The sequence below is a fragment of the Zootoca vivipara genome, chromosome 2 (genome assembly GCF_963506605.1).
Source record: "Zootoca vivipara chromosome 2, rZooViv1.1, whole genome shotgun sequence".
NCBI classification, from domain to species: domain Eukaryota; kingdom Metazoa; phylum Chordata; class Lepidosauria; order Squamata; family Lacertidae; genus Zootoca; species Zootoca vivipara.
The window spans coordinates 13,802,456-13,820,845 of NC_083277.1; the positions used below are offsets into that span (position 1 = coordinate 13,802,456).

The window sequence follows — 18,390 nt, forward strand, 5'->3', positions numbered from 1 at the left end:
TGTTCCTCCTATTTTTAAAATTTGTATGTGTGTGTTTGATTTTGTTTTTGGACAATGGATGTGGAAAGATGAACAGATGAATTCAAAAACATATGCCCTTGTGTTACGGCTTACTTTCTAAATGAGAGGTATGGAAATCTTGTCAGAAAATCATGCTTGACATGGCATCTCTTCACCTGTCCCTAGAGATAAATTTGAGTTTTTTTCAGTGGGAAGGTAATGGCACTTTGCTCATGTATAATGATACACTTTCCCCAAAAAGTATGGTGTATGTATAATAGGTAAAAAAGAGTAAATCAACATACTGTGGTACATTTCTGCAGAGTAACTTTATAAGTATATTGATACATACTGTTAAGTATACAGTGATGTGTATTGTTAAATATATTTGCTTATGTGCTGTTTGTTGGCATCCTGGAAGTCTAGGCCCAAGCACCCTTTGGTGAGAAAACCCCAGCAGAGATTTAACATTGCAAAACATGCAGCAAAGAAAAGCATGGAAATATAGGCTGTAAAACCATTTTTAAAGGCTCTTTCCAAGCTATATTGATTCCCCAGCACAGAGATAGACCACATAAAATGGTTTCCTTGCAAAACTATTCATGTGTTTTTCCATACAGCAGACAGAAAAGATGCGCAGTCAGTCAAAATCGTTGCTCAGCTACATGAATGCAAAAGTTTCTAAACTATTGGTATAGAAAAATGCTAGTTTCAGAACTCCTTTGAGACGGGTTAAAGCTATGCTGCTGGCTGGAGTGACCAGCTCAGAGATCATTACATACAGAAATTCAAAAAGACTTGGTTACCCATTTCCTCCCAAGGTGAGGGGGAAGTAAAATACACGAAGCCTGGCAGGACAGCTTACTCTATGGTTTTAACCTCTTCACACACTAATTACTCAAGCATGCTGGATTACTCTACACTGGTTACTTTAGGCATTCTAGAGTGCATATGCATATGTAGAATAGTGCATAGAATATGCAAGAATTGCATATTTTCATCAGAAAAAAGCTTGTTTCTTGATTAAATTAAGGAATATGATTGGAATTTTAAAAATCCAGGTGGATAAGCTCAGCATAGAGATTTTAGTGTGCATTTCACCTTCTGCAATTTTGGCCAATATACCCATTTTTGCAAGTAGTTTCACTAGATATAATGCATGTTTGTATGCTATAGTCACTAATATATGCGTTTTTGTGCACAATTCTCCCTAATGTACACATTATCTGGCTAGAAGACTACTAAATTCTGCATAGCAAAATTCTGAGAAGCGTGGATTTTGAAGGATAGCTAGGCTTTGGTTCACACATTGCTATGGGGAGTGTAAATTTGGTATTTTTGCATTAGCATGCAAATAAAATCGAATTTCTCCTCCTGTACCGACTAGGGCTGCAGAGTGCATTTGGCATTTGGCTAGAAGGAAAGCTTCCATTAGCACAGCCCTAATACACCCCCACAGCTGCTATTTGCACCAGAAGGAAAGCTTCCATTAGCACAGCCCTAATACACCCCACAGCTGCTATTTGCACCAAAAGATAAGCTTCTACTAGCTATCTGTTTTAGGGGTAAGACCAGGGCTGGTGAAAATTCTGCTCAGTTCCCACACTTCAGTTCAAGTCCTTCTCCCCCCAGACAAAAAAAGGGACGAATGGCCTCCCCAGTGAATGAAGCTGCAGAAAAAGTGAAGATTGAGGCATTTGTATTGGCATCAAAAAACTCCACCTGGCGTGCTTTGTAATCCAGGGATACTTGGATCTTCCTCACCTGATGTGCCAAGCGCAAATGGGTTGGCTCGCGGGAAGTGAAAGCAGTGAGCTTTTTGGAAAAGGGGCACACCCCCACAGCCCAGACCCCAACTTTAGGGCTCAGGTCGAAACCTCTATTTTTCTGGAAGGACTCTCGTGCAGCCCCTATGATCCACAAGCACTCCCGGTCCATGTATTCCTCGTCTTCTGCATTTAAATCCAGCTCCACCTCCCACCCATGCCTCCCTGCGGTGAACTTCTCGCGGCCCAGCACGTAGGGTATGCAGTGCAATTCATCCATGTCCTCGGCCTGGTCGTCAGGCACTTCCCCAATCTTCACGCTCTTCAGATCGGCAGACAGCGTGAGCAGAGGGTGTGCCGTTTGTGGATCCAGAGTCACGCTCACTGAAGGGCACACAGAGAAAGAAAAAATAAACCGTGGGCTTAAATCTCCCGGCGAGCAAGCGTACACTCCCTAAGCAGGTGAGAAGGAATGATCCCTTCGCATTAACTACACCTGGGAACACCACCTTTAGCTATGGATGGTTTCTACCCATTTTCCAATCACAGACATATATACATATTTATACATATTAGAGATGCCTCTGAAGACTGTTTGGAAACTTCAGCTAGTGCAGATTTCAGTGGCCAGGTTGCTCACTGGAGCAAGACTGTTTGCATATTACACCGATGCTAGTCCGACTGCACTGGCTACCAATTAGTTTCCGGGCCCAATTCAAAGTGCTGGTTTTGACCTATAAAGCCTTAAAATGGCTCAGGGCCACAATACCTCAAGGACCGCCTCTTTCCATATGAACATACCCGGACCCAGGTATCATCTTCTGAGGCCCTCCTTCGTGTGCCTCCTTGAGAGGTCCGGAGGGTGGCAACACGAGAACAGGGCCTTCTCTGCAGTGGCTCCCCGCCTGTGGAATGCTCTACCCAGGGAGGCTCTCCTGGTGCCTTCATTATACAGCTTTAGGTACCAGGCAAAAACGTTCCTTTTTTACCAGGCCTTTGGTTGATCTGATCACCATCCTATACCCTTTTAAAATGTGGAGCCTCTTGGGCTTGCCAATCAGGTCGGCGGTTTGAAAATACCCACAACAGGGTGAGCTCCCGTTGCTCGGTTCCTGCTCCTGCCCACCTAGTAGTTTGAAAGCACGTCAAAGTGCAGGTAGATAAATGGGTACCACTCCGGCGGGAAGGTAAACGGCATTTCCGTGTGCTGCTCTGGTTCGCCAGAAGCGGCTTAGTCATGCTGGCCACATGACCTGGAAGCTGTACGCCGGCTCCCTCGGCCAGTAAAGCGAGATGAGCGCCGCAACCCCAGAGTCGTCCGCGACTGGGCTTAACGGTCAGGGGTCCCTTTACCTTTACCTATTATTGGGTTATAGTTTTTATATATTGTGATCTCTTTTTTGAACTGCCCTGGGACCTCCGGGTATAGGGCGGTATATAAATTCAATAAATAATAATAATAAATAATAATAATTACTCATTTGTTGGACTTTGTAGTTTTTATCTGAATGACATGCTCTCAGTGACTATGGTTAATGTTTTATGTGTCATTCTTAACCACATCACTGGGGCCTGCAGCCATGACATCACTGGGCCCATCCAATGACATCACTGCGGCCCACCCATAGGTCTCAGGTTGGGGCCCTGAAATGTCCTGGTTTCTGATTTGATCCCAGGATGTCCCACTTTTCCTTAAGACGTCTCTATTTTCATTGGAGACATTTTGGAAGGTATGGAGCTATGTGATCCCTGAGTCAATGAGATAAGTAACTACAGTGGCACCTCGGTTTACAAACACAATTGGTTCTGGAAGTCTGTACTTAACCTGAAGCGTACTTAACCTGAAGTGAACTTTCCCATTGAAAGTAATGGAAAGTGGATCAATCTGTTCCAGACGGGTCCGCGGAGTACTCAACCTGAAGCGTACTTAACCCGAGGTATGAGTGTAATTGTTTCTGGAAGTCTGTACTTAACCTGAAGCGAACTTTCCCAGTGAAAGTAATGGAAAGTGGATTAATCTGATCCAGACGGGTCCGTGGAGTACTTAAACAGAAAAAACTCAAGCCGAGGCTTACTTAAACCGAGGTATGACTGTATACAACCTTTAGAAGACATCTGAAGGCATGGGAAGTTATAGGGAAGTTGATTTTTTAAAAATTTTTATATAAAAATTATTATGTTTTTATATATGTTGGAAGCTGCCCAGAATTGGGCGTCCTTTTTTCATTGGAGAAATGTTGGAGGGTTTGTGTTTCCATCTAATTCTTCCAGATCTTACTTTTGTTCAGTTCTTGTTTAATAAGCAATAGAAAAAGAAGAAAACAATCGTCATACATGTTTTAGCGGTTGCTTCTTTTAAAAAAGCCCTGTTACAGTACTTTCCTGATTAAGCTCGGCATTTAAATATAGGGCTCTGCTGTATGAATTAACTTTTGGACGGAAGGTCAGGCACAGTTAAGAAACAGTTATTATTTATTGAAGTTATATACCGCCTTATACCCAACGGTCTCAGGGCGGTTCACAGAATACAATCAATTCTGCTCTTTGCATGGGCATACCCAGGATCAAAACTAAGGGGGAAGCTGCCTCCGTTGAGAGAAACCTGGACCTGGACTTGGGCTAACTTCAGCCCACACTTCTTCAAGTCACAGCGAGCACAGCACAGAAAGTGCTGCCCCACAATGCTCTGTGGCACCTCATTTACATGCAAATGAAGTGCCACAGAGCATTGTGGGGCAGCACTTTCTGTGCTGTGCTCGCTGTGACTTGAAGAAGTGTGGGCTGAAGTTAGCCCAGGTCCAGGTTTCCTTCGACGGAGGCAGCTTTGCAGCTGCTGCTGCCATTTCGCTGCAGCCAAGTACACGATTATGTGGTGTATCACTGAACAGTGCAGTTTAAATTTATCAGTGTCGGTCGGCTCGCGGGCCCCTGTCCCGTAACGAGCTGCACGTTCCTTCTTTCAGGTGTCAGTTAAAAAAAAAGGCATTGCAGGGGTGGAACGAGGTGCCAAAAATAATAATAAACCTGCTCCGCGCCAGTCGGCAGCTGGGTGGGGGAGGGGGAGCGCAGCGTCGCCCTCCAAGCAATGCCGCTGCCGCTCTCTCTCTCTGCCCCCAGCCCAGCGCGCAGTGGGGAGAGCGAGGCACGGACTCGGGACGGGACTTGAGCCGCTTCTCTTCCCTTCACCAGCGCGCCTTAACCATTTAATTTTTTGCTTCTAGGGGGGCAGCTGCCCCCTTCTGCCCCCCGGCTACGCCTATGGCTCTTTGACTCTTTTCAAGCACCACCTCCCAGCAAGATTTAGTTCAGGCATCCCCAAACTGCGGCCCTCCAGAGGCTTTGGCCTACAACTCCCATGATCCCTAGCTAAGAGGACCAGTGGTCGGGGGTGATGGGAATTGTAGTCCAAAACATCTGGAGGGCCGAAGTTTGGGGATGCCTGATTTAGTTCTTATTTAGTTCCATAATAAAATCAGTTTGACTCTTTTTCACGCCCCACCTCCCAGCAAGATTTAGTTCTCATTTAGTTCCATAATATTACCTTTCTCCAGTTTTTGCTCCAGAGGCGCTGTAGTGTGAGAGAGAAATTTATTCAAACCTTCTGAAATATAAAAATGAGGTATTTCATGGGATTATTACTTTTTAGGTGATTCATGAGCAAGCAAGAGCAGCAGCAGTGTTACAAAATAGCAATATGTCAACTGGACCTTGATTAAGATCATCATATAAATTAGAATTACGTTACATGATGTGGTGTTTGCCCATTCTTTGAGGATATGTTAGCATTGGGGGAGAGAAAGGGTTAATAGGTTGACCAATAAGAAAGCCCGGAGGCGGAGCCTACCTGATTTTGAGGCTCAGCCCAGAGGTTTTGACAGTTAGTTCAGTTGGGTTTTTTTGGGGGGGGGGAGATAGAGGAGTCAGAGTGAGTTAGAGACAGGGACAAGACTGAGAAGGGACTAGAGGGACAGCGTTTTGAATATATTTTAAAACTTGTTTGTGTTTGAAATAAACTTTAATCTTAATTGTTAACTCTACCTGACTAAGACTCAGGTAGCCCTCAGGTTTCCCCCACAAAATTGGTGGCAGCGGAAGAATAAATTAGTGGTGTACAGGTCAATAGTCCGTGAAATGACCGGGGGGGGGGGAGGCTCTGCACGAACACCACACATGTGCTACAGTTTTAAAGTGGGTGATTTCCTGTGTTCAGCAGACGGACCCGCTGGCAACTTATCCCATCAAAATATCCCTTGGTATTCTGTCCCACAAAAAATACCTTTCTTCAATGCTTCTTCCAGAGAATCTGTTTGAGGAGGTGGGAGAAGGAGGGAAACGAGAGGTTTTAAAATGACAAATTCACTCAAAGAGCTTATCAATATGTAATCTTATATGTAGATTTCATATTTTTTTGTGGAAAAATTACATATTTACTGCATTTTTTCCAGCTCTACAGCAGTCTTTCAAGATGCAGTTGCTAGGGCTCTACAGAATCTCCCAGGTTTGCACCGTCAATTTGCATAAAGGCACTCTGAAGTTTTTTTGTTTCCATGCCTTTCGCTGGCAAGGAATTTTGCCTCTTTTTTTTACAGCCGGGAGGATGTTTCTGTTGCATATTCCACCCCGGGCCCTAGATTGTTTTCCTCGACAGGGAAATCTTTGAGAGCTGAACCTCCCCCCCCCCCAGCCCCTGAGCTTCCCACAAATACCTGCACATTTCACCATAGCGTTTACTACAGCAGAACTTTTCTCACAACAGATCTTGAGTCTCTCCTCCAACCAGGTGGAAAGGTCCACTGAATGTTCTGCTCGTTTCTCCTCGTACCTGGGAGGGAAACGTGGTTTTGCGAAAAGAAAGGTTAAAGAATGGTAATTCCTTGAATGCTTTATAGATTCATTGCGCGACGCCTGTCGTCTGAAAAGGGTTTTAAGTAGCCAGGGCTTTTGGGGGAAGTAGAGAGGCAGGACTGGAGGGGACCATAGCCGGGTTCTATATAGAGGGGCTTCTTGAGCTCACACAATAATGTGCTTCATCCCTTTGAAGGTGACTTGGAAACTACAACTGATCCAGAATGCGGCAGCTGGACTGGTGACTGGGAGCGGCCGCCGAGACCACATTACACCGGTCTTGAAAGACCTACATTGGCTCCCAGTACGTTTCCGAGCACAATTCAAAGTGTTGGTGCTGACCTTTAAAGCCCTAAATGGCCTCGGCCCAGTATACCTGAAGGAGCGTCTCCACCCTCATCGTTCTGCCTGAACACTGAGGTCCAGCTCCGAGGGCCTTCTGGCAGTTCCCTCCCTGCAAGAAGTGAAGTTACAAGGAACCAGGCACAGGGCCTTCTCGGTAGTGGCGCCCGCCCTGTGGAACACCCTCCCATCAGATGTCAAGGAAATAAACAACTTTATGACTTTTAGAAGACATCTGAAGGCAGCCCTGTTTGGGAAAGTTTTTAATGTTTGATGTTTTAAATATTCTTTTGGGAGCTGCCCTGGGTGGCTGGGGAAACCCAGCCAGATGGGCGGGGTATAAATAATATATTATTGTTATTGTTACCCCTGTCAAGACAAATGTAGCTGTGGGCAAATTATCTGTGGCAAATAATGTCAGATCCAAAGGGTGTAGATTGTAGAAGCTAGACTAAAAACTCTGTAACAGAAAATAAGAAGATAAGCCAGTTGTTGCTCACCTTGCCCTGCAGCCTATGGACATTATAATGTTTGTTTATTCTGCTTTTGCTACTGTTAGCTGCATCAAGACTTTCTGGGGAATAAGCAGGGTTTTTTTCTTTTTTAAAAAAGAGTCAATAATGGCAGGAGAAGGAGCTGCCTACCTGAGCAAGGTACTTTCGATGTCCTGAAAAAGAAAGATACAGAGAAATCTGTCTCATATTTGTGTTACCAGGAGGACTGATTTGCCCTGTTTTCTCTGCGGAAAACCAAATGTCACTCTCAGGTGACACTGACTCCATCTCACCTTAAGGAGTACCTGTGGGGGCTGCTCACACTTCTTCTCCAGCTCAGCGATCAAGTTAGTGAGGTAAGAAATGTCCTCCGAGAGTCTGTTGCCATTTTCCGCCACCTTCTTCTTAATCTCCTTTTCTAGGTTTCTCAGGCGGGCCAGCGAGGAACTCTCTTTTTCCTCCAGAGACTTTTGCATTTTCTTAAAGGCGTCTTTGATTTTCTGCTTTTCTGTGTCTAACTGTTTCTGAGGAAAGAACGTCCACACATGTGTCACACGGGCTCTCACTTGTGGGGTGTCTCAGGGTTCTGTCCTCTCCCCCATGCTTTTTAATATCTATATGAAGCCGCTGGGAGAGCTCATCAGGGGGTTTGGGCTGGGTGTTCATCAGTATGCGGACGATACCCAGCTCTACCTCTCTTTCAAATCAGAACCAGTGAAGGCAGTAAAGGTCCTGTGTGAGTGTCTGGAGGCAGTTGGAGGTTGGATGGCGGCTAACAGATTGAGGTTGAATCCTGACAAGACAGAAGTACTGTTTGTGGGGGACAGGAGGCAGGAAGGTGTGGAGGACTCCCTGGTCCTGAATGGGGTAACTGTGCCCTGAAGGACCAGGTGCGCAGCCCGGGAGTCATTTTGGACTCACAGCTGTCCATGGAGGCGCAGGTCAATTCTGTTTCCGGGGCAGCTGTTTATCAGCTCCATCTGGTATGCAGGCTGAGACCCTACCTGCCCGTTGCCTGTCTCGCCAGAGTGGTGCATGCTCTAGTTATCTCTCGCTTGGACTACTGCAATGCGCTCTACGTGATGCTACCTTTGAAGGTGACCCGGGAACTACAACTAATCCAGAATGCGGCAGCGAGACTGGTGACTGGGAGTGGACGCCGAGACCACATAACACCTTTCTTGAAAGATCTACATTGGCTCCCAGTACGTTTCCGAGCGCAATTCAAAGTGTTGGTGCTGACCTTTAAAGCCCTAAACGGCCTCGGTCCAGTATACCTGAAGGAGCGTCTCCACTCCCTTCATTCTGCTCGGACACTGAGGTCCAGCGCTGAGGGCCTCTGGCGGTTCCCTCTTTGCGAGAAGCCAAGTTACAGGGGAGCAGGCAGAGGGCCTTCTCGGTAGTGGCACCCGCCCTGTGATGTCAATGAGAAAAACAACTACCAGACTTTTAGAAGTAAAATAAAAAAATTCCTTCAGTAGCACCTTAAAGACCAACTAAGTTTTTATTTTGGTATGAGCTTTCGTGTGCATGCACGACTTTTAGAAGACATCTGAAGGCAGCCCTGTTTAGGGAAGCTTTTAATGTTTAACTGACCATTGTATTTTAATATTTTGTTGGAAGCCGCCCAGAGTGGCTGGGGAAACCCAGCCAGATGCGAAAGGTATAAATCAGGGGTGACCAACTCCCAAGAGACTGTGATCTACTCACAAAGTTAAACACTGGGAGTGATCTACCCCCTTTTTGGGGGGTTCAGGTCAAAGCTGTTGAGTTTTTTTAAGGAAGGAAGCCCTGTTTTTTGGGGTTTAGGTCAAACTTGTTGAGCTTCTTTTAGGAGGGAGGGAGGCCCATTTTTGTTTAGGGCTTCAGGTCATAGTTGTTCAGCTTTTTTTAGGGAGGAGGAAAATTTTGGGTGAGCTTTTTTTAGGGGTGCCAGTGATCTACCACAGACATCCCGTGATCTACTGATAGATTACAATCTACCTGTTGGACGTGCCTGGTATAAATAATAATTTATTTATTATTATTATTATTAATTGACCTGGAACAAACATGGAGACCCCACCCTCTGTCCTCCACACATACTCACTCCACACATCAGACGTGAAGCATGCACAGGCAACACACTCCACACATCAGACGTGAAGCATGCACAGGCAACACAACACACATCCAGTACAGGCAGTCAGTCCCCCATTTACACACACCCGACTGACCCATGACTGCACACACTTGCAGCTACTTTCAAGCTGCACACAGGGCAAGGAATGGCTAAGGAAAGAAGCGATTAGTCCTGGAACTTTGGGAAAGTAGAAAGTATGGTAGGTTCTAGCCTTTCCTGCCATACCAGCCTGTGGGTTTAAAGGATGCTATGCTCTGAACCTAGCAGTTTGAAAGCACATCAAAGTGCAAGTAGATAAATAGGTACCACTCCGGCGGGAAGGTAAATGGCGTTTCCATGCGCTGCTCTGGTTTCTCCAGAAGCGGCTTAGTCATGCTGGCCACATTACCTGGAAAAACTGTCTGCGGAAGCGGACAAACGCCAGCTCCCTCAGCCTTTTAAGTGAGATGTGCGCCACAACCCCAGAGTCGTTCACGACTAGACTTAACTGTCAGGGGTCCTTTACCTTTACCTTTTATGTAGTAGCAAGTACATGATTTAGAGGGCTTTGTGGAATAGCCTCGAGTTAGTCTGGCCAAGTGTGAGGCAGTTTTAAAGTGACAGACTTTCTGGGGTTCAGGTTTGCTCCACAATCCTCGCCCCGGCTGCGAGTCTGTCGTCAACGCACAACCTCGGCGTGCAAAGCCCTTGAATGGGAAAAAACCTACCAGACATTTCTGCTTTTCCTCTTCTTCGGACCGTTTCTGATTGACAAAGTTTTGCTTTTCTTTCTCCCAAGACTTCAGCTGGGTCTGGATTCTTTCCTGCACAGATTGAAAATAACATAGTCTCCGAGCGGCAAGAGATTCCCGGGGTTCCGGGCGCTTTCTCAGGGTTCATGTTTCCTTTTGGGAATGAGGCACAGCAGTGATTGTGGTGCCTTTATGATATATGGTTTGTTTACACACATATATACAACTATCTGTGAGTTGAGGGAGGGGCACTTGCCATCTCCCCTTCCTTCGTTCTCCTTACACCTCCCTCCGGAGACTCGCATGGCTATTCCAAAAATTAGAAACCTTGGTTAGATTTTAACACCTTCTGAATCCTGGGATTCATAGCTGCCAACCCTCCCTTTTTGTGTGGGAAACTCACTTATTCCAAGTCACAGCTGTCAACTTTCCCCTTTTTTGCGGGAAATTCCCTTATTCTAGCGCCGTTTCCCGCTGCTATCCTGGATTGTTAGATATACCATAGAGTAGACTGTCCCCAGGACAGGTGAGGCTGCTGATCCCTTATTTACAAATCCGAAAGTGGACAGGTGATGCTCCTGATCCCTTATTTTCAAATCCGAAAGTTGACAGCTATGCTGGGATTAGAGGGGCTTGGCACACAGCATAACTCCCCAAGCCTTGATTGAATTCTAACACTTGCTGGATCCTAGGATTAGAGAGGTCTGGCACAGACAAACTCGTAACGATAATTTGGTTCCGGCAGGAGGGCTGTCCATGTGATGCCAAACACGGATCTCCTTAGAAAACGTTCACCCTATCAAGTCATTCCATTGTCAGAAACAATGTTTTGGGGCCACCCTGTAGGATTCCTTAATCACATGGAAGGGTGTGTGCCCAAGTGGACTTGTCTTAAACATTGACATAATCACGGGTAGCTAAGAGGGCAGAGGCCATTGCTATGTTGACACTTCATCTTCCCCATGTCTTTGTACTTACACAGCAGTCCGAAAGGGCTTATGTCTCATCTAAGTATGAAGATACAGCAATATGCAGAGGCATCTCCCGACTCTTTCTTTGCTTGAAAAATAAAGACCATATCCCCCTATCCCACCACCTTTTTAAAGTATGTTAGATACAGTGGTACCTCGGTTTATGAACACAATTGGTTCCGGAAGTCTGTTCATAAACTGAAGTGTTCATAAACTGAAGCAAACTTTCCCATTGAAAGTAATGGAAAGTGGATTAATCTGTTCCAAACAGTCCGCGGAGTACTTAAACTGAGGCGTTCATAAACTGAAGCGGACTTTCCCATTGAAAGTAATGGAAAGTGGATTAATCTGTTCCAGACGGGTCCGCGGAGTACTTAAACTGAAGCGTTCATAAACTGAAGCATGGGTGTAATTGGTTCCGGAAGTCTGTTCATAAACTGAAGCGTTCATAAACTGAAGCGAACTTTCCGATTGAAAGTAATGGAAAATGAATTAATCCGTTCCAGATGGGTCTGTGGTGTTCATAAACCGAAAATTCATAAACCGAAGTGTTCATAAACCGAGGTTCCACTGTACATACTATATGAGCCAGTCTGATTCTGTATCAAACTATTTGTTCCTCTAGCAAAAAGCTGCCCTCAGGTTTTTAGGATATTAGATAGAATTATTTCAACTTTCTCAGTACAATTGGGAGGAAGTGAAGCTGGGATCTTAGTCTGCCCTGTGGAACACTCTCCCACCAGATGTCAAACAGATAAACAACTATTTGACTTTTGGAAGACATCTGAAGGCAGCCCTGTTTAGGGAAGTTTCTAATTGTTGATGTTTTATTGTGCTTTTAATATTTTGTTGGGAGCCACCAGTCAAATGGGCCTTATTATTATTATTATTATTATTATTATTATGGCCCATCTGCAGCAAATCTGAAGCAGATGCATTGTTGAGCCTGAGCATTAATCTGCGCAATACAGTCAACAACTCTCCAAACTCTCAGGCAGAATTTTATATTCAGAGATTACCCGGGGCAGATCTTCACTTGTCATTTATAATGTTTAAAATGCGTTAACAGAGGGCTCTGCAGAGCAGTTAGCCACCAGCAATGGAAAACTGCCATTAAGCATGATAGAATATTATATTCAATAATGTTTAGAAGATCAATATAGATCCAACCCTGGATTGAATTGGGAGTCTTCTATATGTAATTTCCTCCCCTCCCTTCTTAATTCGGCATTGACTATAATAGGAACAGAGGCTCCCAGCATGAAAATCCCAACCTTACTTTACCTTATATAATTTTAGTGAAAGGAGTTTGAGGTTTTCTGCCAGCTGCAGATTTGGTCGAAAATTCCACTTCTGGATCTGGAATTTGCAAAGAGGACACTCCAGCGCTCCCCCATCCTGATTTTCCCAAATCTTACAGTAGTCAGTGATGCACTCCCGGCAGAAGTTGTGGCCACAGTCCAGGGTCACCGGGTCTGTCAGATACTCCCTACAGATGGAGCAAATGGTTTCCTGACCCTCATTTGTGGTTGGTGAGCCCAGAACTGGGGTCTTTGTGGCACTGATGTTAGGAGGTGCATTTTGGGTCACCTGCAAAATGGGTATGTTTTAGAGAAGGAGTAAATTGCTGTAGGATAATAATTATTTGAAAAATTGGTATCTGAAGAAGTGTGCATGCACACGAAAGCTCATACCAAAATAAAAACTTAGTTGGTCTTTAAGGTGCTACTGAATGATTTTCTTTATTTTGAAAAATTATTATTATTATTAGTCACTTGTTGCACAGAGGTTTCCAATAGACTTAAGAGTTTAAAAATACACAAACGCAAACAGTATTCAGATAAACGTAAATAGCAGTCAAGCAAAAACATACACAGTTCACCAAAATTTACAAAACAACTCTCCCAGAAAGATCACTTCTACGGGGTCGGCTTGCATGTCCTCTAATACATTGCATGGAATCCAACATAGCACCAAGGCAATCGTTTCATCAGCACAAGGATTTCTGCTTGGGCAATGAATTGTTCTCCCACTGGAGGGGCTACTTTGCCAGCAAATTTCATACAATCATAGAATTGGAAGGGACCTCGAGGATCATCGAGTCCCAACTCCCTGCAATGCAGGAATCTCACCTAAAGCATCCCTGACATGGAGGGCCATCCAAGCACTGCTTAAAAACCTCCAAGGAAGGAGAGTCCCATCACTCTCTCGTAGGAATCTGCTCCACTGCTGAACAGCTCTTGCTGTCAGAAAGTTTTTCCAAATGTTCAGTCGGAATCTCCTTTCTTGTAACCTAAAGCCATTGGTTTGCATCCTACCCTCCAGAGCAGGAGAAAACAAACTTGCTCCCTCTTCCATGTGACATAGCCCTTCAGATATTTCACTCACTTATGTGAAAAGGAAAAGAGATTATAGCCATAAAAAATTTTCCCATTATAGTAAATGGGGGTCAGAAACAAAGCTTCAGTTTTAACAGATCAAATATGGACCCCAGTTTGCTGATGCATTTAGCTATGTTGTGATTTTTGTCTGTTTTTATTTTGAGGGTGTGCTGGATGGTGGCTGATAGATTGGTTTATCAAGTTATTTATCCATATTTATTGCAAAAGATTTATATCCTGCTTGATTGTAATAAAACCTCAAAGTCACTTACAAAAATAACAAAGCAATATAATTATTGGGAAAAAGCAACTATTTATGACATTTAGAAATTAAAATCAAGGAGAAGACAAAACCCAGATTAAAACACACGTCAACATCCTACATGCCTGGAGTTATATGCCTGCATAACTTCTTTTTATCAGTTCCTACACTTCGGACACATGGGGACTTCAACAATTTTCCCTCAGGATGTTCCTGACAATGGGCTGAAAGCATTTCTGCTTGGGCAACAGATTTCTGTGCATGCAGCGAGACTTCCTTTCCCTCTCCTGTCCCTTCCAGCCCCCTGCATGCCCTCAAAATCAGCTCGAGGGTTGCTTAGCCATCACTTTGTCTTGCACCCAAGATGATTCTGCTATTCCCACAAATAATGGCTGGTGGCAGTGGCTGAACCATTCCTGGAAGTGATGGCAAGGTGTTTTGAATTAGACAAAAGAGGAAAACCTCCACCACTCTCGACTGCCACATTCCCTCCCTACAAAAGGTGTTCGAATTTAACCCCCAGACCCCCCCCCCAAAGTTACAAAAAAAGTTTCACTTGGCTCAAATGGCCCTATGGAAGTGTACATGGAATCCCATAGATTCATAGAGTTGGAAAGGACCTCGACAGTCATCTAATCCAACCCCCTGCAATGCGGTGATCTTTTGCCCAACGTGGGGATTGAACCCATGACCCTGAGGGTTCTGTCCTCTTCCTTTGTGGAGATTCTCCTACCTTGGACCCTTGAGCGGCCACTTCTGCAGGAATCACATCATGGATTTTGTCCTCCTTGTTGCATTTGGAGACTGTGCGGATGGGGGCTTGACCCTCCTTGCAGGAGAGCCTCAGGGGATCTTGGTGACTCTTGCTCACTTCCCTCCTTTCTGCATCTCTTTTCGCCCCCTCCTGAAGTTTCCTGATAAGCTCCACAAGGTTGGCCAGTTGCTGGTTGGGCTTGAAGTTCTTTTGATGGACGGTTTCACTACACAGCAGGCAGGCAGGGTCTCTGTTGGGCTCCCCCCAATGAGGCAGCAAGGGGAGGCAGGCTTGGCAGAAATTGTGCCCGCAGTCAATCGTCACTGGATTGTCGAAGCATTGCTTGCAGATGGAACAAGTCTGATCAGAGGACTCCTGGAAAGAGCCTGGAGCAGCCATGGCTAGCTTTCTTTCTTTCTTTCCTCAACACAAAATGAGGGACTTATATTGCATTTGGGATGCCAGGGTCTTGGTGTCAGATTTCCAGGATTGGTCTGCAACTGTGGGAGGGTTTAATGCCCTCCCCCTTTCCTCAGGCAGTTCCTGGAAATCACACAAACTAACTTGCTGCACAAGCATTGATGCTACCCGGGTGATTCTGCCTCTGCTGTTGCTGTGACAAGCAAACACCCTGGAGCAGAGAGACCTCTCTCTGCATAGAGATTCCCAGAGCACTTCAGGATCCTGTGTGTCTGTGACTGCCCTTTACACAGAAGTAGGGGCAGGGGAGAAATGCAATTCATTCCCCATTTTAAAGGTCACTGCGCTTAACCAGCCCTTTCTAAAACCACACGGGAAGCGAAACACAGCCATCCTTTGAAATCTGCACGTCTCTGAATTTTGCAGTACCATGGACTAGGGTGAACCGTGCATAAAAACGAATAATATACAGTATTGAGCGAAACTGCTTTGTTGACAAATTTGCATGCCAGGAAAAATTGTGTACAATTTTGTTCGTATTGGAAGAAGTTTGTTCCTATTGGGAGAAAATTGATGGTGACTTAAACAATAATAGCAAACTGATGTGGAACCAGGCAGAGGGCCTTCTCGGTAGTGGCACCCACCCTGTGGAATGCTCTCCCACCAGAGGTCAAAGAGAACAATTATTACCAGACCTTTAGAAGGCATCTTAAGGCAGCCCTGTTTAGGGAAGCTTTTAATGTTTGATGGATTTCTGTATTTTAATGTTTTGTTGGAAGCCGGCCAGAGTGGCTGGGGGAACCTGGCCAGATGGGCGGGGTATAAATAAATTATTATTATTATTATTATTATTATTATTATTATTATTATTATTATTTATAAAGGTAAAGGTAAAGGGACCCCTGACCATTAGGTCCAGTTGTGACCGACTCTGGGGTTGCGCGCTCATCTCGCATTATTGGCCGAGGGAGCCGGCGTATAGCTTCCAGGTCATGTGGCCAGCATGACAAAGCCGCTTCTGGTGAACCAGAGCAGCACATGGAAACGCCGTTTACCTTCCCACTGTAGCGGTTCCTATTTATCTACTTGAATTTTGACGTGCTTTTGAACTGCTAGGTTGGCAGGAGCTGGGACCAAGCAACGGGAGCTCACCCCGTCACAGGGATTCGAACCGCCGACCTTCTGATCAGCAAGCCCTAGGCTCAGTGGTTTAACCACAGCGCCACCTGGGTCCCTATTATTTATTATAGAAAGATGAGAAATTGAAAGAAACTGGAATGGGCAGAGCAGGGCCGGCTCTAAGGCAAGGCTGGGTTGCGCAAGGTGCCAGGGCGCCAGGCTGCCAGGGGGGTGCCGCACTATGCCTGCCAGACAGCCGCACTGGGAAATGGGGCGGAGGGGCGCCGGAGGGATCTTCGCACCACGGCGCCAGGGTGCCAGAGATGCTTAAGACGGCCCTGGGGCAGAGTCACCCATCCGTATACACAAGTAACACACATAGAGGCCTTGGGTGAGGAATCAGCTACATAACAACTGTTGGAATGTGCTGGAACACCTGCTTAAACAGAACATCCCTAAAGTGGTATAAAAAGGGGTATGTGTGCAAATGCTCCATATGCATAAGAACATTTTGAAAGATGAGTATTGTTGGATGGAAGCACTTGAGGCTCAGTAAGTAGGATATTTCAAAACTTTCAAGGAGCTTCTCCACCCCTATTGTTCAACCCGGACACTGAGGTCCAGCTCTGAGGGCCTTCTGGTGGTTCCCTCACTGCGAGAAGTGAAGTTACAGGGAACCTGGCAGAGGGCCTTTTTGGTGGTGGCGCCCACCCTCCTTGTGTCAAGGAGATAAATATCTACCTGACTTTTAGAAGGCATCTGAAGGCAGCCCTGTTTTGGGAAGTTTTTTAATGTTTGATCACTTATTATTATTATTATTATTATTATTATTATTATTATTCTGTTGGGAGCCACCCAGAGTGGCTGGGGAAACCCAGTCAGATGGGTGGGGTATAAATAATAAATTGTTGTTGTTGTTGTTAAACAGAAGCCAAACATAGCCCAACTCGCCATAAAAATCAAGAGCATCATACCATCAAACACTCATGTAGAGCTATTAAATATTGGAAATATTCCACATGCATTACTCATATTCATCTGTAGATGTACTGAATGAAGCAGATTATAGAGGCCTCTTCCGATCTACATTTAGACGGTGAAACAGCTTTAGTCACCCCTACCTCTCAAAGGAACGCAATCTCAAAGGACTGCGCCCAAGTGCCTTGGTGGGCCTTGCAGAGGGGCTCATGGTGGAGGCAACCTACAAAGTTAAAGCAGTGGGCAGCAGGTGGGTGGGTGGGGGGTCGCAGACCAAGTCGGCTTGGCCGGGTTGGGTGTGTGTGACACATGTGTGATGTCATGCATGTACAACAGGCTCTCCCAATGTTGGGCACAACTTGGTGCCTCTGCCTGAGACCCACCTCTGACTCACTACTTAAGCTCAGTATAGGACCCCCTTGCACATAAGAACATAAGAAGAGCCTGCTGGATCAGGCCAATGGCTCCAGTTCAGCATCTTGTTCTTACAGTGCCCGACCAGATGCATGTTGAGTTATAAACAGTGCTATTGTACTACCAACCTTACTATATGCTTGTGAAACCTGGACCACTTATAAATGCCATCTCCAACTCTTCGAAAGATTCCATCAATGGTGTCTCCAAAAATTTTTACACATCACTTCGGAAAACAGGTGTACTGGAAGAAGCAAAGATCACCAGTGTTGAACCAATGATTCTTCAACATCAACTTTGTTGGACTGGTCATGTTGTGCGGATGCCTGATGATCGTCTTCCAAAGCAACTACTCTATTCCGAACTTAAAAATGGAAAGTGTAATGCTGGTGGTCAACAAAAGAGGTTTAAAGACTCTCTCAAGGCAAATCTTAAAAAATGTAGTACAAACACTGACAACTGGGAAACACTGGCCTGCGAGCGCTCCAGTTGGAGAACAGCCTTTACCAAAGATGTCATGGGCTTTGAAGAAACGCGATCTCAGGACGCAAGGGAGAAACGTGCTAAGAGGAAGGGACACTTGGCAAATCCACACCGTGATCAACTCCCGCCTGGAAAACAATGTCCCCACTGTGGACGGATGTGTGGATCCAGAACTGGCCTCCACAGTCACTTACAGACCAATTGTTAAAATCGTGTTTATGGAAGACAATCTTACTTGGCTATGAGTGATCGCAGAAGAAGAAGAAGAAGAAGAAGAAGAAGAAGAAGAAGAAGAAGAAGAAGAAGAA

General features: G+C 45.4%; 1 protein-coding gene across 3 annotated transcripts; it reads right to left on the reverse strand.

Annotated features, from left to right (window-relative positions):
- Positions 1 to 314: 314 nt before the first annotated feature.
- On the reverse strand, positions 315 to 15,098 carry LOC118077477 (zinc finger protein RFP-like). 3 transcript variants are annotated; one of them, XM_060270692.1, is made up of 9 exons: positions 14,648 to 15,098; positions 12,556 to 12,861; positions 10,277 to 10,372; positions 7,753 to 7,971; positions 7,598 to 7,620; positions 6,473 to 6,588; positions 6,043 to 6,069; positions 5,308 to 5,367; positions 315 to 2,150 (listed from the first exon to the last, which is right to left on the reverse strand). In XM_060270692.1, exons 1-9 carry the CDS (start codon positions 15,065 to 15,067, stop codon positions 1,594 to 1,596), a joined length of 1,824 nt encoding a protein of 607 aa, XP_060126675.1. In that variant the 5' UTR covers positions 15,068 to 15,098; the 3' UTR covers positions 315 to 1,593. The 3 variants fall into 3 exon arrangements, with proteins under 3 accessions (XP_060126675.1, XP_060126674.1, XP_060126676.1); XM_060270691.1 differs by having other exon boundaries at positions 7,741 to 7,971; positions 14,648 to 15,097; XM_060270693.1 differs by lacking the exon at positions 12,556 to 12,861 and having other exon boundaries at positions 7,741 to 7,971; positions 14,648 to 15,097.
- Between the last annotated feature and the right edge of the window lie 3,292 nt (positions 15,099 to 18,390).